This window comes from Vespa velutina, chromosome 2 (genome assembly GCF_912470025.1).
Source record: "Vespa velutina chromosome 2, iVesVel2.1, whole genome shotgun sequence".
In the NCBI taxonomy this organism is placed as follows: Eukaryota; Metazoa; Arthropoda; class Insecta; order Hymenoptera; family Vespidae; genus Vespa; species Vespa velutina.
In genome coordinates this window covers 4,031,684-4,057,600 of record NC_062189.1, presented here as the reverse complement: position 1 = coordinate 4,057,600, position 25,917 = coordinate 4,031,684, and the positions used below count along the sequence as shown (strand labels likewise).

Sequence of the window (25,917 nt, the reverse complement as noted above, 5' to 3'; positions counted from 1 at the left end):
ATTCTAAAAAACAAAAACTAATGATTTTATGCAATTCTAAAGCAAAGGAAATTAATGTAATACTTTTGAGCGATCAATCTCTGTATGTAAATATGAAAATCTATTTATATTATTGTACAAATTAAAATTAACATTTCTCTTAACAAATATATAAAAAAAATTTGTATTTTTATATAAAAATCGTAAATTATATTTTGTTAGGACGATCTATTTTGTAGAGGCTAATTTGAGAAATATTTTGAATAACCATCGGTTCTATGGCGCCATTTATAATAATTTCGATTATTTCATAAAATCTTCTTAGGAAGGAATTAAAAAATAGATAGGTAACAAAGATGTAGTAGAAATTGTTTAATAATATTTATTGAATCTTTTCCATTATTAAAAATTGAGTAAAAGCTAGTATCCCTGAAATATATGTCATAAATTAATCTTATAATATAAATGTTAGATTATTAGATAAAATTATATTGAAAGTCTTACTATTTAATTTGATTCTTTTGTAACGATCTTCTACAAAAGAATCTGCAAAATTATCAATTGATTCTTCATTTTTATAATCCATCGCTTTCATGCTTTTATTAATAGAAAGATATCTAGAATTTGGGAATAAGAAATGATAACGTAACGATCTGCATAAAATAAAAATCTTTTTAAAAAAATGATTCTTCTTTTCACATATAAAACATTGTCTAAATATTTATAATGACTCTAAATTATAATAATAATCTGTTAAAAAAACATTATTTCAAAGGATACAACTCGTGATAATATTGAAAGCCTTCGATAGCCCATTCTAAAAGTAAATTTAATTTTGGCCTATAAGGTGTTCCATTTACAATATCTTTCATATCTTCGTCATGTAACGAAACATTACTCCGAGATTTTTCTAAATTTGTTAGTCGATTTTTTAAATCCTGAAAAAAAAAAAAGATATATACTATTTACCTTTCAACTATTTCACACACAGCGTTCAATCATCCGTCGATAAATTTTTAGAAAAGATATTTTTTGAATGATTACCTGAATAGCGTCATTTAAACGCTGTAATATATCTTGTAAAAGGGAAATTTCATTTTCTATTCCGATGAAAATTTTAAAAATAAGTTTTTCTCGTGCGTAATCGATCATACAGATTTCTTCGTTATCGACATCTTCACTGTAAAAAAAAGCGACATCTTGAAAAACATTACTGAATTAACTCCACACTACAGAAACCGTAGTTTTCTACTACGGAACTCTGGTTAAATATTTTTCTATATCGGATATGTAATATGTAAACGAAAGAAATATGAAGAAATATACCTCGAGACAAAATGTAATTGTTCGCATTGATTTTTTAAAGCTTGCAACGGTCTTTCCGCAGATGTGAATAATTCCAACCATTTTTCGTCTAATTTCTTTAAATGCGTAAAATAATTTATAAGACTTTTATGCAATTCTTTCGTCATACTGTTTAGAGGTTAAGTCGACTACTTCGCTAATCGACCGATACTGATGGAACTGCAATTGAAATATATTGCATGCGTGAAAGGACCCTTACGTAAAGCTTACTTTTATAATTAATATTTTTCTTTTTTTTAAATATATATATATATATATATATACATATATATAAAACGAAAAGTATACGCAACTCACATTTTTATTAAAACGTTCGATTTACTCGTTATCGAGAGAATTTCAAACGAACAAGTTTATTCACTCCACATACATATCGATTGTTAGTTCAGTAATTATTGACTGTACCGTCTGTGATTGATACAAAAGACAGACTAAACGGTATATATGCCATTGTATTCTTAAAGGTCGATTCACACATTTCAGTTCATTCTCCGTTACTTTTTCGTTCCATCTCGGTTTTGTCACAATTCAGTTTTAATAATTTATATTCACACGTATTGATTCAATATGCGTAGATTTTACTTTGTGTACGTTGAAAATATAAAAGGTGAAAATGGACGAAGTGATCGAAAATTTCCTTTATCCCCGGCCAAAGGTTGCAAGTTAAAAAATATTAATTCACACATTTCAGTTCATTCAATGTTTCGTCTACGTTTCGCTCGGTTACGGTGATCAATTACGATCATAAAAATCGTAGTCAACGAAATTTTTTTTTTTAATAACTGAAGGAATTTTAATAAATTGCAATGTTTTGTCTGCTTATTAGCAAAACATCGCTATTCTGTACCATTAATAACAATTTCACACACGTAAATATTTTTTTTCATTTGATAAAATATATTATTTCAGATAACATTTTAATAAGAGTTTGTTATGATCAATTTAATTGTAACATTTTTTGGACACGTCAAAATTTTAAACACGTCAGAAAATAGAAAACATTTTCGTCATATGTATATGTGTGTTTTTTTTTCTTTTTCTTTCTTTCTTTTTTTTTTTTTTTTTTTTTTTTTTTTTTTTTACTATCGAAAAGGCAAAAATTCGTAGCGAACACGTGAAAAAAATTTCTGCATAAAGAGAATACTATAATTGATTCAATGTGTAGAAAATGATTTACGAGATTTAGAGAAGAAAATTTCGATTTCAAAGATCTATTTCACAAAATATCCTAGTATTATAACTGACCGAAAGATAATTTTATTAAAATGACAACTGAAATATCAATGTAAACGAATGATAATAATTGCGCATGTGATATTGATAACGGTATAAAATTGATATTTCTAAAAATGCTACTCTATAAACGTCAAGAGTATAAAAGATAGAAATAGTTGGAGCAATCAAAAATCTCTTGGATCTACAGATAATAGATATTATTAGAATTTCATCAATCATTTAAAAAAAGAAACGTTGTTAATGATGATCTCGGATTTTGCATCGATGTATTACGCATCGATGACTGAACTGAGATTGAACGGAAATGTGTGAACGGTACATTTAAATTACATGCAATAATGTCAAAATCACTCTGGCTGAACAATCGAAACGAAGACGAAACGAAGATCAAACTGGAATATGTGAATTGATTTTTAAAAAGAATTCCTTTTAACGATTTATAATAAATGTGATGACGGTGCGATTTTAATGAAAAAATATAATTTATTGTAAGAATTAAACGAATAGTATCATTATGGTCAATTATATTTTGTGTTTGATACAGTAGAGTATCTTTTTCGAACAATGCAGTATTGAAGTGCATCGTGCATACTGTGAGTCATAATAGTTAAGACGTTACTAATGAACTAACTAATGTACGAAAGCTCAAAGATTACATCATTTTCAATTTCTAGAATTATTGTTATCTAACAAATTTAACATACATAACATTTTGATGTAATTTAGTTATTAATGAATTTCTTAAATCGACAGAATCGATGCACAATAAAAAGAATTATGATCATAGTAAAGTATAAATACATTCCTGTGTTTCGAAACTTTTCGCAAATAGTATCAAGATAATTTTAAATATTTTATCGATCAAGGAAATAATTTCATTTCGTTCATTTGAAACAAAAAAAACTATTATTATGTAAAGTATATAAAGTATATAAAAACTATGTGATGTAAAGTATATTTTACTAAAGTGGAATGATGATAAGTTTTTGTATTTTCACATTATTATAAATAATTTACCGACAATTAAACGTGAAGATAAAAAAAAGAAAAAAAAGAAAAAAAAAAGATGCTAATACCATATTTCTATACATATGTGAAGATTTCTACACAAAGGAAAAAACTGATAAAAATAATATTGCATAATGTAAGATAACAAATGTTGCTACAAATAATTTGTCTCTATGCCTATCTTTTCACGCTGTATAGTACACATCGTTGATGCAACGTTTTACTTGAAAATGCAAGGTATTTCATTTAAAACTTCGTAAATTTATTCGAAATAATATTATGCTTTTCAGTAATTCTCAAATAAATTTTTATTCTATTTTCACGTGCGATTTTGAGTAGTAATTTTGGATTCACTAAAACAATATGTCAAGGACAAATTTAGAAGAACGATGCGCACGATTCCTTCTCGAGAACACTATTGATCTTTAACGTGCATAGATATATGCTAGTCTACATTCTATTAGTTATATCGCCATTGTATAACGATAGGTATATATTATTTCTAATTCTTCGCATTCCGATAAAGGAATCATTATCCCCATATCCTGAAAAGATATCATCGAAAGAAACTTACAATTCGTATCTTCCTCCCTTACTATATATCATATTCTCATTCGTATGAAAAAAAAAAAAGAAAAAAAAATAAGGAAAGGGAAAAAGTCTATACTCTTATCTTAGTAATATAATCATTGAAAAAAAAAATAATCCCGCGTCATGTTCCTAATATACCATCAAAATCTTTATTCTTATTCTCGTTGAACATAAGCGTAAATAGGAAATCGTGTAAATTCACCCTTATTATTAGAAGAAAAATGGCGCATCCAAAGATCTCATTCGTATGTTTTCGTGTTCCAAAAGGATATCTACCGAAAACGAGCGAAAGCATTTCTCTTACACCGACATGCGCGCGCACACGATGCTTCGGGAAGATTCGTCGGAATTCGCTAGTAATCGGACGAGGAAACGTGCACGATGATTGGTCGTTCGCTTCACGATATTAAACGGGTGGCGAGGCACAGTACGTTGTAGACCGACAACCCTTACGCGTGTGTAGCGATGCTTCGTCGTAACTGATCATCGACTTTTCATTCTCTCTTCCTCTCTCTTTTTCTATATCTATCTTTCTCCCTTTCTCCTTTGTTCCTCTTTCTCTCTTTCTCTCTTTTTCTCTATTTTCTCTCTCTCTTTCTCTCTCTCTCTCTTTATATATATATATATATATATACACACATATATATATATATATATATATATATATATATCCCGTCTTTCTCCGTTTTAATCTTTTTTCGACCTTCTCCCACTTCCTACGAGCTACGTTACCTCTCAGTCTGTTTCTTCGTCGATGAGAATCGTTATTGACGAAGAGTGACGACGCGTCGTCGTTTCCCCTCGTCGTGTTAGACAATATTTAAGGACGCGTGCTGGACAAAAAAAAAACGAAACGTTAGCTCTCTACATTCGGGAAAAGTAAGGTTCACGTGGAAAAAGAAAAATGGAGGAAATTAACGGGAGGGTAGGAAAGAAGCACGAAGAGGTGGATGCTGCAACCCTCAGCGCCGATCTCCTCAATCCTTTCGTTCATCGACTCGAACTCGACACGACCTACGATAAACTCAAGGTCAGTATTTCTCTCTCTGTCTCTCTCTCTCTCTCTCTCTCTCTCTCTTTCTCTCTATCTATCTATCTATCTATCTCTCTTTCTCTTTCGTGAGCCCTTCTACGTGTACACTCCTTTCGCACGCGGAAACCCTCCCTTGGGATCGATGCTCGCGCGTCTGTCCGAAGTCGGGCGAGTCATGAGGGGTGAGTTTAAGAAGCAGGTCTTAACCTCTCCCCTTGTAAATTATATACTGTGTATCCCTTCGTAAATAATTACCGGCAATTATTATTATATTTTTATTATAATAATTATTATATTCTTTAAGACATGGCTTTTCGTTTTTCTAGTTATTTTTTAAATTCTAGTTTGGTATATATATATAGACATAGATATAGATATGTTTATAATATATATATGTATATGTGTATATATATATAAATATATATAGAATCACTAAATAAGATCACGTCTCGATAACAATTATAGATCCTAGTTGAATTCTATATTTTAAACAATTCTTTCGCAAGAGAACGAAATAATATTCACCTTGATAAGGACATCAACTGTTCGTTGTCGGAATGATTCATGATCGATTCTAAAACATAATTTTATATATTCAACGACGCTGTCAGTCGTCACTTTCACCTGATGCTTGTCGAACTAAGGATAGCTGAAAGATCGTCATCACGAAATCAGCCAACTTTTCTCGTTGTAATACTTTAATACTAATATCAACATTCTTTACCGTCTGCCAGCGGCTATATAGAAAGAAGTAGAGCGCTCATGACATTCAACGATTTAATATGTAGGTTGTACGTTGAAGAAAGGAAAGAGAAAAGAAAATTATAATTTTACTGAGGAAAGAAAAAAAGAGAAATAGATATCTTTTGATGTAATGACCTAATTATATTATCCGATCTAATATCGATATTCTTTTACAATTTTAATATTGACTGAAAATCAGATAAAAGAGTGACATATAGACGAATTAAATACCTCTCTTCAAATCGCTGCTTTCACTCGTACAAACGTTGCACCTTGTCGATCGTAGAAAGTCTTCCAAACATTATAATTTCCGTACAGTATATAGTTGCCTTTATACAGTACAAAATATATTTTGTTATAGTTATCTGCAAATACATTTTGTTTGCATTTAAAAAAACATTTTAATTTTTTCGTTCGCTTATTAAAATAGGATAATCCTTCGGAAAAAATTCCTAAATCATTTTTAACATTATACTTTAAGATGTATTTAAATAGAACTATTCACGTCTTAAGTATTGATTATTATAATAAATAATAAGGTTCCTTAAAAAAATGTCTTCTTTATGACGGTAATATATAATGACGACGCTTAAATTATTATTTTCGATGTCTAGAAAGTATTTTTAAAAAATACTAATGAAAAAAATATCTATCATTTCAAAACAAAAATATTACAATGTATATAATTTTCTGTTACTTATACTTATTAAAGATAATTTACGTACGCACTTAAAGAGAAAAAAAGAAAAAAAATAATCTATCTGAATAATGTCTTAGTCCTTATTATATCTGCTTACTAGAACGGAAATACACCTTTTAAAAGGTCAACACAGTTGTTTGTAAGCCAATAACCAATGCGGTTTCATTATGTAACAATAAATTGTGTTTTTTTTCAATAGAGAGAGGGGAGGGGGAGAGGAAATATCGATCGTTGAACTATCGACCGAGAAAAAGGAAAACAAATTGTTACAACTAATTTATATGACGAAAAGAAATAATAAAACGAAATGAATTAAAATTTGAATACTTGATGATATTGTTTTATCAATATATTATAGATCAAATCATTATAATTCATTTTTCTATAAAATTAATTTCGATTCATGATGAATTAAATACGTAAACCATCCAATGTAAAGTCTTATACTATAATAACCAATTATCATTAAAAACTTCATATTTCATAGTAATTTTTTTAAGATTCGAAAAGTCGAGAGATTATTAAAACGGAAGAAAGGGGATAGCAAAGGTATCGATGAATGATATTGGTATTCGAAACCTCGAAACATCTTGGAGAAAGAAATCTCTTTAACAATTATGTGTGCGCGCGCGATGTATACTTTCAAGTGTGTGTGCATATGAAAAGAAAGACGGTGAGAAAGAGAGACAGACGGAGAAAGTTGTGGTACATGTCATATTGTCGTACGTAATGCGGATCTTTTCTTTACAGTTACATTCGCGGATATTATTCTTTTTTCTTTATTTATTTTTCTTTTTTTTTTTTCCATAAAAATTAGTGCGTGACTGATTACCATGTGTGATAAGTTTTAAGTAAATATTGGTTGTATGATTGTACTTTGTATTCGCTATATACGTGCTTATCTGTATAACGGAATAATGAGGAAATGAACAATTTGTAAACATCTCGTTAACGATTAGTTAATTGATAATTTATAAGCTTATCATTACATTCTTATCAATAATTTCACTTCATTTATTTAATCTGTACTAATTTAAATTAATTTAAAAATTTATTTAATTTCCTCATACATAAGACTATTATTCGGACACGTATCTATAACTATAATATATTCGTATTACTTTTAGTAGTCAGTATTACCTGATCGATTACATTAACGTAAGAGTTAAACGAAAAATATAATTGGATTCAAATAAATATTTAATATTGTTGCTATCAAATGAACATTAATATTTTCTTAAGAATTCAAATTTCTTAATATTCTTTTCGAAAAACTTTTGTCACGATTTTTCTCATTGACAAATATTCAAAGTACAGTATATATTTAGATCTCCATTATATTTAAATCTGCAATAGAAAGGATGGTAAGTGGAGAATGAAACGTCTTTCGTAAAACATTATTAAGCGTAATACATTTCTCAACTAGAAAATTAAAATTTCAAACCGCTTCGCGCCGGATGATACTTCTCGATTCTATGTCGCTAATCAGTGAAAGCGATTTTCAATGCGAGTCTCGGATATAAAGCGAGCGAAAGTCGATCAACGGAAAATAATTATTATTCATTAAGAATCTAGGCAAATCGAGGATAAAACTATTAAATGAAATTTATAATATATTTTTGCAATACTTCAATACATGTCGCATACATATACAATCGAACAAATTAATAATACAGATATTGATATGTATTTTATCCAAAAAAAAAAAAAAAGAAAAGAAAAAAAAATCCACTTCATAAATCTACAAGCCATTTCATTCTTTGTATCCATCTATTCTTTTATATTTAAAAAAAATATATATATATGTATATATATTTATGCAACTAAACATATAAAATTTATTAAAACAAATGCTAATGAGAACACACGTGTAAAATTTCATAAATGTTTCAAGTGTTTAAAAAGAGGCTCAAACATCATTAGCAAACGAAGAGAAAAAAGTAGGTCATATCAAATAAGGTTCGACTTAAAGAAAAATAATGTCATTCTTTACCAAAGTCCTCCAAAACTCACATACACACAAAGATATATTTACCTACTTATATATAAATATATATGTAAATTTTGTTGTCCTATATAAAATAAATTATATTCAAACATCGACTATATTACTCATACAATAATCTATCCTAATGGCGGTTTGAAATTTCGAAATGTTATACTCACAAAGAAAAAGCTACCATAAATGAATCGGAAAGTTAAACTCGTAAAGCAAGAAAAGCTATAAAGACGGACCGTCGACGCCTTTTATCTTTATTCTTCGACACTTTCCGGCTCTCACTGCAAATATCCCGACATGCAATATAAACCTTATGTAGCGCATGCTCTTTTTTTTCCTCTGACAACGTTTTAAAAATATGCTTTAAAATAAAGCCTTTGTCCGTTTGTAATATACGGAATATACAGACGATGATATTAAAAACGATTTAAAAATCCACGACAAATAAAATTCTACGTTCGTTTAATTATTATTTCTTAATTTTAAGATTATTTATTTCTATAAAAAAAAAGACACTTGTATAGTAATCAGTAGAATAAGAAGTTTAACATACATTTATAATGTAATTATATACAATACACGTTATATATCTTATTTACATAAAACAAAGATGCATCTAATTAATTTAATAAGATCAAACGAGATACATTTATTGACAAGAATGAAAGATAAAATATAATGCACGAAGTAATCAAAATTTAGTTCTTTCTTTCGTTGTTTCTTAGGATAAAAGAGACAAAAAAAAAAAAAGAAGAATAAGTTGAACGTCTCCCACTTCTTTGACTAACTTTGCCTTGCCAGATGTGGGTCACAAAATACGAGGATCTACTCCGGTGAAATGTGTTCCGTGTGAATAACAAAAAAAAGAAAATAAAAAGAATGAATGACAGAATAATTGACCCTTCGCCTACGTCATTCTTGCCCTTTGCTTACTTATCTTTATAAGATATTATTATAATATGTCTCTTTCTCTCTCTCTCTCTCTCTTTCTCTCTCTCTCTCTCTCTCTCTCTCTCTCTCTCTCTCTCTCTCTCTCTCTCTCTCTCTCTCGATATAATAAATTACTAATAATGATACTGCTTTCGAAAAATTTTATAATATGAACTCCTTTTGTCAGAAATAGTCTCTTCTCATCTTTCTGGAACACCTTGACACAATTCTTGGTCATGATCACAGTACGCGTGAGGTTGATCTTAAGACTCGACATCCGAGCAAATTACGAGAAAAGTATTCCGTTCGGATTAGACAGGTTGAAACAAGAAATATAATGTTTGATGTAACATAACAATTTGTCTATTTCTTCTTGTTGTGTCTATGTGACATAATAAGAAGGTTAACAACATACTTCATGAGTCCTTGAATAAGTAGGTAAACGACATTGTAAGGCTCATTAAAAATGTTCATCAGAAAACTCGCCTGCACCTTGCTTTGAATGCTAATATTAGCAACCTCATTATCATGTAGGTGATTAAAGAAATTTCGTAATATCATTGAATCATTATTTACAAATGTTTTTATATCTTTTGAACATTCGAATCCAAATCAATTTCCATTTTGTTCTTAATAGTAAGTTCTAGGTCAATTACGATGAATTTACTAATAGAACGATAATTCCTCATTTCGATAAATTTAATCAGACGTAAGACATAACAGACACGTTAATTTTATATTAAATAAAAATATAAAAGAAAAGAAAATCCATCAAACTTGTACTTTTAATAAACTATATCTATAATATTGGTACGTGATCAAATAAAGTGATAAAATTCTTTACAATAAATTATAGCCTGCCTAGAATTCGAACGAAAGTAATTGCTATGAATGACGCGTGTTTTAGAACGAGATTATCTACTGCAGGTATATACCTACTTTCTTCGAATACTTTCAATGTTCTAATATATCTGTTAGAAGTTGAATTTAACTAATCGAAGAAATCGCGATATGTTTTTCAAAGAAATTATCTTTAATAAAGAAATTACAATAAGAAATTATCTTTAATAAAGAGATTACAATAAGAAATTATCTTTAATAAAGAGATAACAATAAGAAAGAAGATGAAAGAAGAGGAAGAAGGTATCATTAAAATTTTTAATGAGGAAAAAGTTCTAACATGAATTCTAAAGGCTTCGACACAGTTTCTTACGAACTACCGTTATATTCTTTTTTATCACGTGTATCACACATTTCGGATATCAAGATCCACATGGATCCACATAATCAAAGTCAACATCTTAATTAATAATAGACTATAAATTTGAAAACTCGTTTTAGAACACGGAAGTACTACTTAAAAAAATGATCTTGGTTCACATGATGATTCAGAAAAAAAAAGCTGTACTACTTTCTCTCGTATAAATTTTTCGTGACACGAAAAGATGCCGAAGAAGCGAACGAAGAATAAAGACAGTAGCGAATGCAACCTTGTACCGTTGAATCCACGAAAGCATCTTTGGTGCATCAAAAATAATCTTTCGGCCGTAACCTCGATCTTGAAAGATCGAGTGAGAGAAATACACGTGAAACGATAACTTGCAACGCAAGCCAGGCTAACGGAACGATCAAACGGTACTCGTTCTCTTTCTTTAACTCTCTCTATCTCTTTCGCTTCGTCTTCTTCTTTTTCTTCTTCTTCTTCTTCTTCTACTGCATCCATCATATCATTTCAACAGATGGTAAAACATTCTATCTGTAAGATATAAGATCTGTTTTTTTCTCTGAAGATAAAAAAAAATCGATTAAATCGACAAAAAGAAAGTTCGTCAAAGACAAAATCACAAATAATTATTTTATTTTATTTATATTAAATTAATGATATAATCTATATCTCAATACATAAATTTGATCTGACGTGTAAACATTTCGTTTTACAGACGGCATTCCTGACGGTAGCTCTGTTACCATTAAGGCTAGCTGCGATTACTGTTTTAGTAATAATGGCCTGGCTTTTAGCTTGTTTGGGTCTCTATGGACTTTCTGAGGAAGATTTACGTCAAGCGCCTCTTAAAGGATGGAGACGGTAAGTCGTGACAAAATTTTTAAAAATGTCTATATTTTTCTCAAAATAGACTTTTCTAAATATTATTATTATGCATTTCGTTATCTTTTATTTATACATAAAAGACGAATAGAATAGAATTCTCATAGAATTCTCATAGATAGAAACATTGATAATTTTAAACTCTCAAGATAAATATTATTGAAATTATATTTAAATAATTCAGCTTGTTTGTACAGCTTGAGAGAGTTCTTTGTTGTTGACACAAAGAAAAATTATTTTTATTAAAAAAGATTATTTTATTCTCGAAGATTCCGCGAATAAAAATCTATTTGTGGCCATGTTCCGTGTCCGAAATGATGACGCCATTGTTTCGTGTCCGAAACATTGTCCGAACATTCATGCATTCATATATAATCGTGTCATGATCATTCCGAATATTTATATACGATTGACGAAGACCGTCCGTAAATGTGTCCGATTTAAAGTCATAGACTAATAAAATACTTTTAAACACGTTTACATAATTATCTCAGTGTTGTAACCGTGTCTCTCCATGGTGAAACTAGGAAATAAGAGAAATATTGGAGGCTATCAAATGTAACCGGAGATTATCAGGGCCACGGATGATGATGGATATGACACGAATGATATATAAACTGTTATATACAAAACTATAGTAACCAATTCGAGTCCGATGCATAGCCGGGATACGGTATGACCACGGCACGATTCTATATAAATGAACCTTTATGCCTTCCCTTTCGGCTGATCCTGCACGGCATATCACCACTTGCTTCTTCCATGTTTAATTCTTTCGTTATCAATGATGACTGTAGTCGCTCATCATCGCACAGTCGTTATATCCAACCTGTGCCTTTCGCATACATTTACAGCTTTGGCTATATTTTAGTTCCATGAAATTTGAATGTTGAAACAAATTATTTATATAACGTGACAAAGTATCAAATGCCATACTCTGTCAGCGATAAAGTATACGTTTGGTTCGCGGTAAAGTGCATACGTGTTTTTTGATTACTCGTATAGCAGCAACGTACTTATTCGATGATGATGATGCTATAGTGAAAGCGCTAACATGACAGTAGTCGATAATAAACAACAAATTAGTTAGACTAAATTGCCTAACGCAATAATTTTGTAATTCTATTCGCTTTACATTATAATTAAACTGTATCCTGCAAAATTCACAGCATTAGTAACACAATCAATGTTTTGATGCATTCAATTATGTATTTAGTCATATCTACATTAATATAAAGTAATAGCTGAGTAAATTATATATTAAATATTTTTATAAAATGTCATTTCGTCCTGAAAGATTACCTATTGAGAAACCATTATAGTAATAATAACATAAGTTTAGTAGGTAGGTAAATAAAATAATATAATGATAAATAGTATGCTAAAGGATTAAATTAAGTTCTAAATTTATTTATGATATTGTTACTATGACCAAAGAAATTATCAGAAATAATTAAGTTATTTATAAATATTGATAGTACAATATTTAAAATTGTTTCAAGATGTATTAGGTGAAATTTGAAAAAAATTAAACAACTAATACGAAATTTAGAAAATGATTATAACTAAGTGTATATTGAAGATTAAGATATATAATAGACTTTTATTATATTCAATTAATTAGAAGTATTATTTCAATATGTTTAATATTCTAAATAGATCGTTGATGCATCAGCAAAACATTTGTGAGACTAGAAATTTCTGCTATGTTATATATCATCCGGCTCACTTTTACATGAATTTTTCATTACATCTCACAAATCGTTAACCATTTAAGACGCCAATTGGGATCACACACTTAATTTAACACATCTATTATGTGTTAAATTTCAGATACTAATAAATTACATTTTACATTTAATCGCTTTTAAATGATTACTAAATCTATAAAATTAATGTAAAATTTAAAAAAGGTTGCATGAAATCAAATCGGATATTGCACAATAATATGTAAATAACAATTCGAAATACAGATTTTCTATTTCATATCGAACAGCTTTCACCTTCGTACACCTGTTATGACTCCACGTTCTATAAATGACATCCAAAGTACACGCTTGAGACATCTGTTAAATTTTCAATGCGAACTATTATATTGAAATGCGAAAAGAAGGACGGTCTTTCCTGTGAAAAGTCAATTGTTTTAATTAGAAAAAAAAAATCTTCAATTGAAATACTAATAATACCGATATTCATTCATTTAATTGATTTCCCTTGATTCTAATTTAATTTGTTTTCAAAAAAAAAAGAACAAAAGAATGATTAGTACGTTCGGTTTGTGTTATAAATATCCTTGACCTTCTTGTCGTTCGCACTCGCTATATAAATTTTCTATCAGAGTATATATTGCCGATGGTAATGAATTTCCGACTTGGAACACCTTCTGAAATAATAAAAAAATCTATACCTAGTCTAGAGGCTTCGATGGAAACGCGTAAGTTCAAGTTCAAGATAATTTCGAAGCGATAAATACTAGCAATAATTTTAATAATTGTCTTTGTTCGCTGTAGATATAGAAAAATAATAATTAATAAATATTAGATCGTTAAATCCAAATGTGTCATGTAATTCTTATTATCGAATTTCTTAGTGATACATGTTACTTGACATGATGGAAGTCAAAGATTTTGAAAACATCGGTTCAATTAAATTTAATTAAAACAATATTTATTGATGCAACGAAATAGAAAACGCTTAGCTCAAAGGAGTAACGTTCGCATGTGAATTTACCAATATTACATAGAAACGAAAGTAGGTACTTAGTTGCATTCTGTTTGCCTCCCTTTCTCTTTCATCGAAAGCCGTTAAAAAGACTCGAGTATGCTTTTCTAACATCGAATGAAATTATCATCACATATATGAAACGTGTGACGAAACAGAGACATGCGCATCGTGATCTGCTGGATGATGCGAGCATTATTCGTCTGTGGCGGATTTCATCAGCTGAAGGTGAAAGGTCAAAAAGCGGAAACAAAGGATGCTCCGGTGCTAGCCCTTGCACCACACTCGAGCTTCTTCGATGCACTTCCGGTCGTTTACCTTGGTGGACCGAGCATAGTCGCCAAAGGAGAGACGGGCCGCATTCCATTCTTCGGAAGTAGGTCACAATTCTCATAATCTCATCGTTTTTTTTTCCTTTTTATTCACCAGTGGTGAAAACGTACAATGGTTGAACATCTGTACGAACCATTTTTTGCAATACACGAAAAAATTATCCAAAAATTATTTCCCTTTAATAAATGAATAAATAAAGGAAATAAATCATTGTTCTGTGTGAACAATTTTTCCAGCTTTTTAATTTTTATTTTAAATTATATATAAATAAATATTGAAATCGGTTCGTTCGTAAGATATAAAGAAAAGTTAATAAATCTATTTAAATTCATTCTAAAAAAAAAAAATATGCGATGTTTGGATAAGTATAAATATAATGTTAAATAATTAAATGTTTATCTATCTTTTATATATAAATATATGCACGCATGTATATACATATGGTGGATGGGATTATATATCTGGGAACATATATTTTAACTAACAATACAATTAATATAATTATTAACAATTTCAATGGATTGCGCCATAGGTGTAAAATAAATATTTTAAAATGAGATAACATTAAGTAATTACACACATCAGCTTATGAACTGACAAAATTTATATCTTAAATTTATATTAGCCAGAGGGATTATTCTATTCGGCTATATCTATTCATTATAGACTACTGGCTTTATCTTTCCTCTTACTTTCCTGTTTCATGTTGCCACATTGAAAGAAAAAGAGGAAGATCTTAACGTCATTAAGATCTTCCTGTCTAGGAAGATCACTGAACTCTACAAATTACTTCGTCGACTTTTTCTACGTACAAAACTTGCGATGGATATTTCTTTTTTTTTTCTTATCTTATTTTTATAATGCATATTAATTTGCTAAAAATGATTGAGAAAGAGACACGAATTTAACTTCAATGATGAGAAAGTGCAATTCGATTGTTGATAAAGAAAAAAATAAAAAAAGAAGTAAAATTTTGTTTGAAGCAATTAAATTGATTAAATTCGAATCGAGTCCTCGTCGAATGAAATTTAAATAAGTATAGCATTGTGTGGATTACAACCTGCAGCAAAATAGTTCCCTGGTTGTGCTTTCTGGGACGACTGACATACCAGGCAGGAGGAATGAGAATCATCGTACGCGGCAAACAAGCTTCAAGAGCAGAGGCACCGATTCTGGTGGTCGCACCGCATTCAACGTTCATCGACGGTGGTATCGTCTACGTAACTGGATTTCCCTCAATCATCGTAAGACGAGAGTCAGGATTGAATCCGTTTACCGGAAGTATGTGAATGCAGAATATATTTCACAATTCTCCAAAAACAACAAATATAAGAAAACAAGTGATTGATGAAAAACAAGTTTTTCTAACTATAACAAAAAAAAAAGAAAAGAATAATCTAATATACAATTTAATAATTATACTTTTTATTTTCAAACTTTTACTAAGATTGCGTTCGTCGATATGCATCCCATTCGCCATATAAAAGAAAAAGTTACGATTTCAAATGTACGTTTTTTTTTTAATAATAATTTAGATTACATTCATGTTAATTACGTATTTATGTATATGCACATGTAAACTCATGCATCTTCGTTTAACTGTCTGAAAATAATTGCGTTCGAATAAAAATTCATTTATTAATCGAACGAAGCTCAGATGATACATGATTATAATTTCTCGCAATCATAAGAAATCTGTTTCATTCGAGCTCTTCGATTTAACATATTCTTCCTTCGGGTTCAGAGCTCATCAATTACACGCAACCGGTCTATGTATGGAGAGAAGATCCTAATTCACGACAGAAGACGATAAAGGAAATAATCGAACGTGCTACTTCGAAAGAAGATTGGCCACAGGTAATTTGTATTTATTATAGATAAGTTATTAAATGTAGATTTAAATGACTATATAAAGAAAACATTAATTTTGTTGTCAGGTAATGATTTTCCCAGAGGGTACCTGCACAAATCGTTCGTGTCTGATAACTTTTAAGTCAGGTGCTTTCTACCCAGGCGTACCTGTACAACCAGTGTGTATAAGATATCCTAATAAACTAGATACAGTTACATGGACATGGGAAGGTCCCGGAGCGTAAGTAGAACATTAACAAATCTACGATAAAAAATATTCGATATTGATATAAATATTTTTTATCGTTGAAAAATAAAAATTTAGGTACTATTAAGAACTAACGACTTAATTCGATTCGAATCATGATTTTAATCAATCGATTACAGTTTAAAATTATTATGGCTCACGTTAACCCAGCTGAATAGTAGTTGCGAAATTGAATTCCTTCCTGTCTACAAGCCAAGCGAAGCAGAGAAAACAGATCCCAAACTTTATGCAAATAACGTTCGCCGTGTTATGGCAGAGTAAGTAATACTTGTACTATTAAATCGTAATTTATAAATCGATATTCATATGTAAAAGACTTACTCTCTTGCGATATTATTTTGATTAGCAATTTTTTCTTGATTTTTAGAGCATTAAAAATCCCTGTATCAGATTATACTTATGATGATTGTCGAATTATCAGCAAGGCTCATCAGTTACATATACCTCATGCATCCACCATAATAGAAGCTCACAAACTTCGAAATAAACTTGGGTTAGTCCTTCAATATTAATCGCAATATTACATTATATTTATATCTCTAATTGGCAAACACTTTTACAAATTAAGCATCGCTTGTTTATAGTTTGGCAGCATCGAAAACCGAAGAAGAGCTTCTAGGGAAAAAAGCAGAAAAATTCGGCGAGGAAGTAAATTTGCAAGAATTCGCACGGATTCTTAGACTCGATGAAAAAGAACCGACTACTCAGCAACTCTTTCGAATTCACGATCGAGTATGTTCATTATAAAAAAAGCTGATTCTATTGTTTCAATTTTATTTTCTTCCCAATGACATATATTCGCTACGTATATTTTCATTTTTAGAATGGCAAGGGCACGATAGATCTTGAAGAATATATATTCACGATACTGGCAACGACAAATGCTAATTGTGAATTGGATATGGTTGAAATCGCGTTAGACGTAAGTATATATTGAATACATGCATATACATATGCGCACGTGTATATATATATATATATTGATAATTCTAGAAGAAATAAGTATTTGATGTTTTTCATTAATCTATAAATAGTAGAAGTAAAAAAAAAAATTACGAAATACTTCTTTCTAAATATATAAATATTCTTAATTATATTTTCATTTAGGTTTGCGGTTCTAAAACATTGGAGTGTGTTAATCTAGCGGAACTTAGAAAAGCTTTGAGGTTGTCATTGCACTTACAATCGGAGGATGTTGATAAAATTTTCCAACAAGCTTGCAATAAACCTGGTGACAACGTAGTAACTTACGGTAAATTACAATGATTTATATAAATTTTCAACAGTTGGTACAAATTCTCATCAATTTTGTCACAAATATTTCATTATATTCATAACAGTTAAATTGTAATTATATGTAATTACGTCATAATAATTTTTTACAGAGGCCGCGCTTGGTGTATTAGCTACACGAGCAGAATTTTCGCATCTATTCACTGGGAATTCTGAGACAAGAAAAAAGAAGACCATTTGAGAGTGTGTCTTGGCCGCGTCTCGTATTCCTCGAAGAATTAGGGAGCAACGTGACTCCAATAGGCCACTTCTCAGCCAAATTTGTTCTAGCCCTGTATAACTAGGTAATTTCTTATGCGGTCGTTGAGACTATTTCCTCTCTACATATATGCTTAGCAGATTTTTTAAATAACATCTATATCTTCGATGAAATAATAACGTCTTCAAAAAATTCTATGGTGATTGATAAATTGAGCTTGGATAATAAGCATACTACTGATCTAATCGGATTATGAATTGTTATTAAAAAAATGGGCGGAAATCTTTTTTTAAACCGTATGAAAATAAAATACAGATATATATATATATATATATATATATATATATATATATATATATATATATATATATAATATAAATTAATTCGAATAAAATATTCGAATTTGAAAAACATTAAAGCAGTTCAATATTTATTAGATTTATTAACAATTTGAATGATCATTTTTCTTTTTTATTTAAATTCCGTTATAATGACGCTATGAAATAAAATATATAAAATCGAATAGATTTTACTTATAAAGAAAATGATACAAGTCATTTAACAATATAATTTAATAATTATTGTCTTTGTATTGTCTTAAAGTATTTTTTTGTTCGACTGACAATTCATTTCAACAATTAAAAGTAGAAATTATTTAGAATAGGCCTTATTGTATTAGTTAAATAGGTATTACAATGAATTTTTCACCTTTATGAGGTTTCACACTCGGAAACAAAATTAAGTATGCAATACATGTTAAAACTTTTGTTATATAAAGGCATGCAGAATCCTTGCTGTGAGACTGGAAGATAAGTCGGACGTATCGTCCATAGGAAACATTATTTAGTCCTATAATCGCTTTAGATTGCTCAGGGTTTGTAAAATGCGAAAATTATTGAATGAGTGCTCAATTATTTTATGTTTGTGGAAATTAATCACAAAGATCTGCTCGATCACTTGATCGAGTTTCTAGTAAATTAAAGTATACTAATTATGAGTACCTAGAAGTTGAACATGCATTTAGAATAAATATGTTATAAAATTTATTCTTTGCTCGATAACAATACATACTACAGTATTTAATATTTAATATACACACATATATAATATAATGATACATTGGTCGTGAAATACAATAAAATGTTACTTATTGTATATTGTATATACGCATATATGTGAATATATATATATATATATGCGGTGACGTGTGTGTGTGTGTCACGTACGCGATGCGTGTAATGTATATACACAAAATATATACTTGTACATATAGATACAATAAAATATTCTTACAAGGTATGAATTAACTTGATAAGTAGTCTAGATATATTTTGTCTTTGCTTATAAATTAGCAAAAATTATTTATTTACATTATGAATTTATTTTAAGTACGAAACAAGACTGAAAAAATATATATATATATAAAGAATATAGATCTCTAAACTATCACATCAAATTCTAGATATCATAAAGTTCCAATTGTTAAGAAAATAATGAAATGTGTATATATATATATATACACTCTCAGAGATTCTGAAAGAGTTATTGATAGAACCTGATTATCACAACTAATTTCTTAGATCACTGATGTAATTCGGTAAAGTATTACTATATTATAACTTTAAATATTATTTTAAATAAATATTAACTATAATAACATTTACAACTCAATTCTGAGATTACATATTTTCATGTATTGAAAACAATATTAATGATAAATCTTAATTATTGACTTTTTGAGCAAATGCATTATACATAGTGATAATCACGATTGTGTTATGCAATGGGTATAGTGTATTAATACTGTTGCCTCATATTTAATATATACAGGCTCAAAATGATATTATTCTCAACAAATATAGAAAAAAAGATGTAAAAATTATACGCAAGCATAAAAAATATATATTGAAAAAAGTTCTATAGTGAAAAAAGAAACGAATTTTTAGGTATTTCTAATCTGCATTTATATAAAAAAAAAAACATAATATCTGAATTCGTCATAAATATATAAAAAAGAAAAGAAAGAACAGAAAACAAATGAAAACTGAATCACTTACATATTGTTTACGAACTCGCAATACGAATATCTATTCTCGCACGTACATTATTATCTATTTGTTCTCATGCATTACAATTACATTTTAAAAGGCACACCACAATTTCAATAATATTTATGAGAAAATCACAGTAAACATAATCTCTTATTAAAAATAATATTCTACTTTATAATTTCTTTAAATATTAAATTTTATCAATTTGTGCGAGCATAAAATTATGCATGTATTTATACGTAATATTTATTCTATATGATTGACTGAAAAAAAAAAAGAGAAAATCTGGATAAAGTTAAAAAAAATCAAATAATGAGATTCATATATATATATATATAAAAAAAAAAAAAGAAAAAAAAACGAAATTATATACATTGCGCGAAGAATAGAAAAATATTATAAACGATATAACTATTTTTTCTTGAAAATACTCGTCACTGTCGAGGAACCAGGTCTTTGTTGAAATATCTTGCTCATTCTTTGTCGCATATCCTCTACGCCCTGTCCTACATTTACTGTCGCCATTGATAAGGAAAGTCCAGAACTCATTGAGCTTGATCTAAAATCATAGAAAAGCCACATAAATATTTCTACTAATATACAGAAATATATTATTAAAAATTCATTACCTTTCGATTGGTTTAACAATATCCTGATGAGATTCCGCTTCTCGTAATAAAGATTTTACAGTTTCCCTTTGTTGCGGCAAATTTTGATTAATCAAAGTTTCCAAATGCCTTAAGCCAGGTAATATAATTCCAGAGATACATTGATTGCTTAGCGGACAATAAACTAGAACTGAGTAGGCTTCAACCAAAGCATTGCAAAGATCTACTTTACGATTCTGTTGCATCGCTGTTGCAGTTATTCCAGTCAATTGTGTGGCAATCACTGTAAATTTAAATAAAAATTAACCGTTATATTCGGTTGCAAGTTTTTGCAATATAATTAAATTAACATAAAATTTTGTTGTTACAAATAGAATTATAAAAAAAAGTTGCACGAAGAGCACAAACGAAGAGTATAACTTTAAAAATCTTACCATCCTCTATATAACTTTGAGGACAACTTGGAGCGATATAAGCTAAAGTTGAAACAAGAGGTGTAGCTAATACAGACAAAATATTTTGCGATTCTCTAGCAATAGTTTCTAAAGTTAACCGTGCCTTATCACGTGCTTCTCTAACTTTACATTCAGTGATAAGACGACCTAAAGGAGGTATAACTGCTGCTTTCACAGTTCTAAAAATAAAAATATTACTTATTTTTTTTTTTTTTTTTTTTTTTTTTTTTTTTTTTTTTAAGTAAAAATATTGCTTACATATCTGGATCGCTAGCTAATGTTACAATAGCTGGAACTATTCTTCCACTTATCAGTCGATCTGAAGTGTGAGCTATGATAGAACCAAATAATGTTGCAACTGCACATCTTACACTAGATCTTTGATGCACCACACCTGTAATATATAGCCATAATAAATAGTTAAAAAAAAATAACATTACAGTAATAAGTTAATAAGAATTATATAAATTACCATCCCATAATCCTGTTAGTACATGCTCTTGCATTTCTTCTTTAGCACATAATTTTATAATCGCAATCTGAAGACTTGTAATATTGATACCGCTCATAGACAGAACAACTAAAAATTGTTTTATAGATTTTGAGACTTCAACGCCATTTAAAGTGCTTAGCATAATTAAATAAGCCGGGATCAATGTCAAGCTGAGATTTTTATTATCCATTGATAATGTTGACAATTGTTTTTCTAATTCCGTTATTTCCGGCAGGAATATTGGTTGAATCTGCAGTATAAAAAAAAATTTTATAAATAAAATTTACGATACTACCATATTCAAGTACTATTATATAGTATTATAAATTTTAATTTACCCTTGTCTGAGTAATATATCTTCCAAAACCATTGCACAACGATTGTATATACGTGAGCAATGAATTTAAAACACTCTCTTGTATTATTTCTGTAGATTTTACTATTTCAAGAATATCTATAATTCTGAAAGTAAGCATTATAATTTTGTATAAAAAGTAAATTAGTACAAAAATATAAAATTTATAATACTTACAATTTATTAGTGAACCATTCTAATTCTGGCCATAAATCATTCTCCCAGGTATTTGAAAAAAATGTATTTAAAAGTGCACCTACGTCTGTGTCGCCGTCATAAAATACTTTTGGATTGATTATATCACAATGACATATACTCAAAAATTCGGCAGCTAAAATGAAAAATTAATTTTTGTTAATATAAAAAGATCTACTGTAATGTTTACATTTGTATTTTTTATAATTTACTTACGTAATTCTTGAGAAATTGAAGATTCTACAGAAGTTCTAACAGTATCAGTATCAGCAACACACACAATAGTATGAGGAAGTAAATATTGTAAAACGCCAATTAATGATTCTATTCTCTCTTCGTCGATATTTTCTTTAACAGGTGAATTTTGAGGATTCGCTGGTTTTATATGATTTTTTACTTTAGAAATTAAACGTGGCAAAAGATGTGATCTTAATCTTTTTAAAGATAATGCCCATTGTGCTAAGATCGGTAAAAATATAGAAGATGCTGTATTTACTACTATAGAAGAAGAATCATTCAAGGCTGTTAGGGCAAGTTCTTCACACTACAAATACACAAAAAAATATTAATAGATATATATATATATATAGCATCTAGAAATAATATAGAATACTACCTGAAAATATTTATCTGGATCATCCATTAATGCTACAAGTAGAGCCAAACTTCTTACTACACTAGCTCTGACTGAAGGATCTTTATCTTCTAAAAGCATTTGTTGTAACATAGAGAGCATTAAGGAATTTCTAATAGAAACTGACGTATATGGAGCCAATGCAGAACAACATTCAACAGCTAATAATCTTCTTTCTGGATATTTATGTTGACTTTGTTCCCAACAAAGAGTTAAAATTTCTTCTCCTCCAATAGATTCATCTTCAAGTTTTGCCATTGCCACCAAACCTAATGAATGAAATAAATATATATGTATAAATATTCCCTTGTTCTAATTAAATAATTACATTTTTAAGAATAAATACTAACCAGCTAATATCATTTGTCGTTCTTCTTCTTGTGGTCTTTTTTTTAAATTAAAAAGAAGTTGTAGTAATTTTTCTCTCTCTCCAGAATCGGAATGTAAACGAACTGTGCTTAATATTAAAGGTATAACTTCTTCTCGTTTGTTCAATATAATATTAGGTACTATTCGAGGTAATGTTTGTGCCAAAATTTTAACAAGTGTATCGCGAGAAACTCCATATTTAAATGGTTCTTCTGCCACTGATATTATGGAACTTGAAATATTCACCAAACAAAGACCAATAACTTCTAACTTAAATTTTATTGGTAAAAGTCTGAAACACATATATATATACATGCAAATATTATTTTTGATATATCTTTTATTTAATTATGCATTAATTTATATATCTGTATACCTGGATGGTGCATTTGATAAAATAGTTGAACCTTCTGTAACATCAGTCCTTGGTAACTGTATTCTTGTCCATTCTTTATCTCCTGGATCAGTTTCACCTAAGCTCACTACTACAGAAACACTATCATCTTCTTCTGGATCTTGAGTTGCGTTTGAAGCATCGCGTGGAGGAGACTCAAGAATTTCGAATTTATCTGGTGTTGTAGAATTCGAATTTATAGATTGGTTGGTACCATTACTACGTTGCTAAATTGAACATACATATAGATTTATAAAAATCAAGTTTTTAAAAAGCAACACTAACAGATAATAACATTTCGTTTTACCTTATTATCTTGTACCAAATTTTCATTGGTAGTATCAATATAATGCTGGAGATCCATCTTTTCTTTTTCTAATAATGCAGTTTGCTGTTTTAATTGTTCTATTTGTTCTATCTATAATAAAATAATAATTTAAAAATTGAAAAATTATAAGTTGCACATACAAAATACAAACCATTTCTTTCAACTCATTCTCCTTTCTTTCTACTTCAGTATTTCCAAATTCAGTTTGAACAGAAATATTTACAGAAGGTGGTTTGTCATGACCATTAGCTCTCATGTATTCTCTATAAATCTGTAATAATCCAGAAGGTTTTGGAATGTTCAAGCCAACATCTTGCCAATCTTCAAGTTCTTGGTTTTCATTTTCATCACTAAATGTTATTGATGTTAATTTATAAGAATGTGTAAGCAAATATTCATGAACTAAAAAATTTAAAGCTCTTTGTTCGTGAGGTTTTATAGGATTATCATTAATAACTTGCTTATCCGAACGTTTATCAGGTGTCGCACTATCAAATTCTGAAATATTAAAACAAAGAAATTTTATTATATTATAAAAATGCAAAGAAATGTTTGAAAAAGAAAAACAAACCTGTAACAACAGTAAGATTTGCACGTAGAGCAGAAATACTTTCTCTTGCATTTCTAAGTTCAAATTCCAAAATTGCAACTCTTTCATCAATTCCAGTACCATCTTCTGAGTACCTTGTCATATCAAGCGAATCCAAAGTAGCTTGACTAGAAGACCTAGCTAGTATTTTGTTTCAAATATATATATATATATATATATATATATAATGATAATTTTCAAATTTCTTCTATTCATATTATTTATATATATATATCATTTTGAATATTATTAAAAAATATATTTAATACTTTAATTTATTCAAAAAAAATAGGTAATAAATAGATATAAATATAAAGAAATCACATTATAATACCTGAAAAATATACTTACGCATAGGTGTATATGGTTCTGGTTTGATATTTTGATTTTCGAAATTACATGGATTAGAAAAGTATTCTTTGAGAATTGACAATTCTCTTCCTGCTTCGCATAATTCTGCATGTAATTCCAAAGCTGTTAATAAAAATTTTTCGTTTAAAAGTTTCGTAGCAATTTCTTCGTAAGATACTGTCGTCCGTATGGCGGGAAATCCTAATAAATGATTTTATACATGAAATTGTTCATGATATTAAAAAATAATAAATTATAAAAAAACGACGAAAAAAATCTTCAATATACATATAGATGACGTATACAAATGTAAAGTTTCATGTATATACAGACATACACAAACTTATTAAGTAAAGGAACTTATTATAAATTAATTCATAAATTAGTATATGAAATAAAACAATTTAAATCCATTGTGAAAAAATCACATTAAAATCGCTAGAAAGAAATCTAAAAAAAAAAAAAGAAAAACATTAAAATTACCTTTGTTTGTAGACAAGGAATTTCTAACCTCTTCTATAGAACCAGCCATCGTTTTAATATTTATTTATATCTTAAGGCAAAGTGACATGTTTTGTATTACTTATCAATGGCATCAGTATACCATATTATTTCCTTATTAATATTAGGCCGAATAATTAAAATTATCTTATTCGTAATACACAAAGTTACTTCACATCTGTGACGATCAAGGTAACATCACACGTACATATAGTCTGATGCAACTGTTGATATATA

At 28.9% G+C, this 25,917-nt stretch overlaps 3 protein-coding genes across 12 annotated transcripts; 1 reads left to right on the top strand and 2 right to left on the bottom strand.

Annotated features, from left to right (window-relative positions):
• Positions 1 to 338: 338 nt before the first annotated feature.
• On the bottom strand, positions 339 to 4,723 carry LOC124957659. Of its 4 annotated transcripts, XM_047514756.1 has the most exons (6): positions 1,642 to 3,483; positions 1,306 to 1,503; positions 1,024 to 1,159; positions 760 to 917; positions 484 to 596; positions 339 to 408 (listed from the first exon to the last, which is right to left on the bottom strand). In XM_047514756.1, exons 2-6 carry the CDS (start codon positions 1,449 to 1,451, stop codon positions 362 to 364), a joined length of 600 nt encoding a protein of 199 aa, XP_047370712.1. In that variant the 5' UTR covers positions 1,452 to 1,503; positions 1,642 to 3,483; the 3' UTR covers positions 339 to 361. The 4 variants fall into 4 exon arrangements, with proteins under 4 accessions (XP_047370712.1, XP_047370711.1, XP_047370710.1 ...); XM_047514755.1 differs by lacking the exon at positions 1,642 to 3,483 and adding an exon at positions 4,382 to 4,709 and having other exon boundaries at positions 339 to 596; XM_047514754.1 differs by having other exon boundaries at positions 339 to 596.
• Positions 4,598 to 19,430, top strand: LOC124957658 (lysophosphatidylcholine acyltransferase). 5 transcript variants are annotated; one of them, XR_007103700.1, is made up of 12 exons: positions 4,599 to 5,209; positions 11,526 to 11,671; positions 14,572 to 14,789; positions 16,491 to 16,603; positions 16,684 to 16,838; positions 16,985 to 17,122; positions 17,233 to 17,358; positions 17,450 to 17,597; positions 17,689 to 17,787; positions 17,973 to 18,117; positions 18,251 to 18,442; positions 19,136 to 19,430. XR_007103700.1 is itself a non-coding variant. In XM_047514752.1 (12 exons), the coding sequence occupies exons 2-12, from the start codon at positions 12,348 to 12,350 to the stop codon at positions 18,337 to 18,339; spliced, it is 1,464 nt and encodes a 487-aa protein (XP_047370708.1). In that variant the 5' UTR covers positions 11,539 to 11,671; positions 12,220 to 12,347; the 3' UTR covers positions 18,340 to 18,669. The 5 variants fall into 5 exon arrangements, 4 of the variants coding, with proteins under 4 accessions (XP_047370707.1, XP_047370706.1, XP_047370709.1 ...); XM_047514752.1 differs by lacking the exons at positions 4,599 to 5,209; positions 19,136 to 19,430 and adding exons at positions 12,220 to 12,365; positions 15,813 to 16,027 and having other exon boundaries at positions 11,539 to 11,671; positions 18,251 to 18,669; XM_047514751.1 differs by lacking the exons at positions 14,572 to 14,789; positions 19,136 to 19,430 and adding an exon at positions 15,813 to 16,027 and having other exon boundaries at positions 4,598 to 5,209; positions 18,251 to 18,669.
• Positions 19,431 to 20,729: 1,299 nt separating this feature from the next.
• Positions 20,730 to 25,912, bottom strand: LOC124957656 (RAB11-binding protein RELCH-like). Of its 3 annotated transcripts, none has more exons than XM_047514743.1 (16): positions 25,663 to 25,912; positions 25,180 to 25,380; positions 24,811 to 24,969; positions 24,391 to 24,737; positions 24,219 to 24,329; positions 23,894 to 24,138; positions 23,499 to 23,809; positions 23,131 to 23,417; positions 22,731 to 23,058; positions 22,497 to 22,650; positions 22,303 to 22,426; positions 21,944 to 22,214; positions 21,730 to 21,865; positions 21,451 to 21,650; positions 21,038 to 21,299; positions 20,730 to 20,967 (listed from the first exon to the last, which is right to left on the bottom strand). In XM_047514743.1, exons 1-16 carry the CDS (start codon positions 25,709 to 25,711, stop codon positions 20,820 to 20,822), a joined length of 3,333 nt encoding a protein of 1,110 aa, XP_047370699.1. In that variant the 5' UTR covers positions 25,712 to 25,912; the 3' UTR covers positions 20,730 to 20,819. The 3 variants fall into 3 exon arrangements, with proteins under 3 accessions (XP_047370699.1, XP_047370700.1, XP_047370701.1); XM_047514744.1 differs by having other exon boundaries at positions 25,180 to 25,302; positions 25,663 to 25,904; XM_047514745.1 differs by lacking the exon at positions 25,663 to 25,912 and having other exon boundaries at positions 24,811 to 24,965; positions 25,180 to 25,305.
• Positions 25,913 to 25,917: the final 5 nt, after the last annotated feature.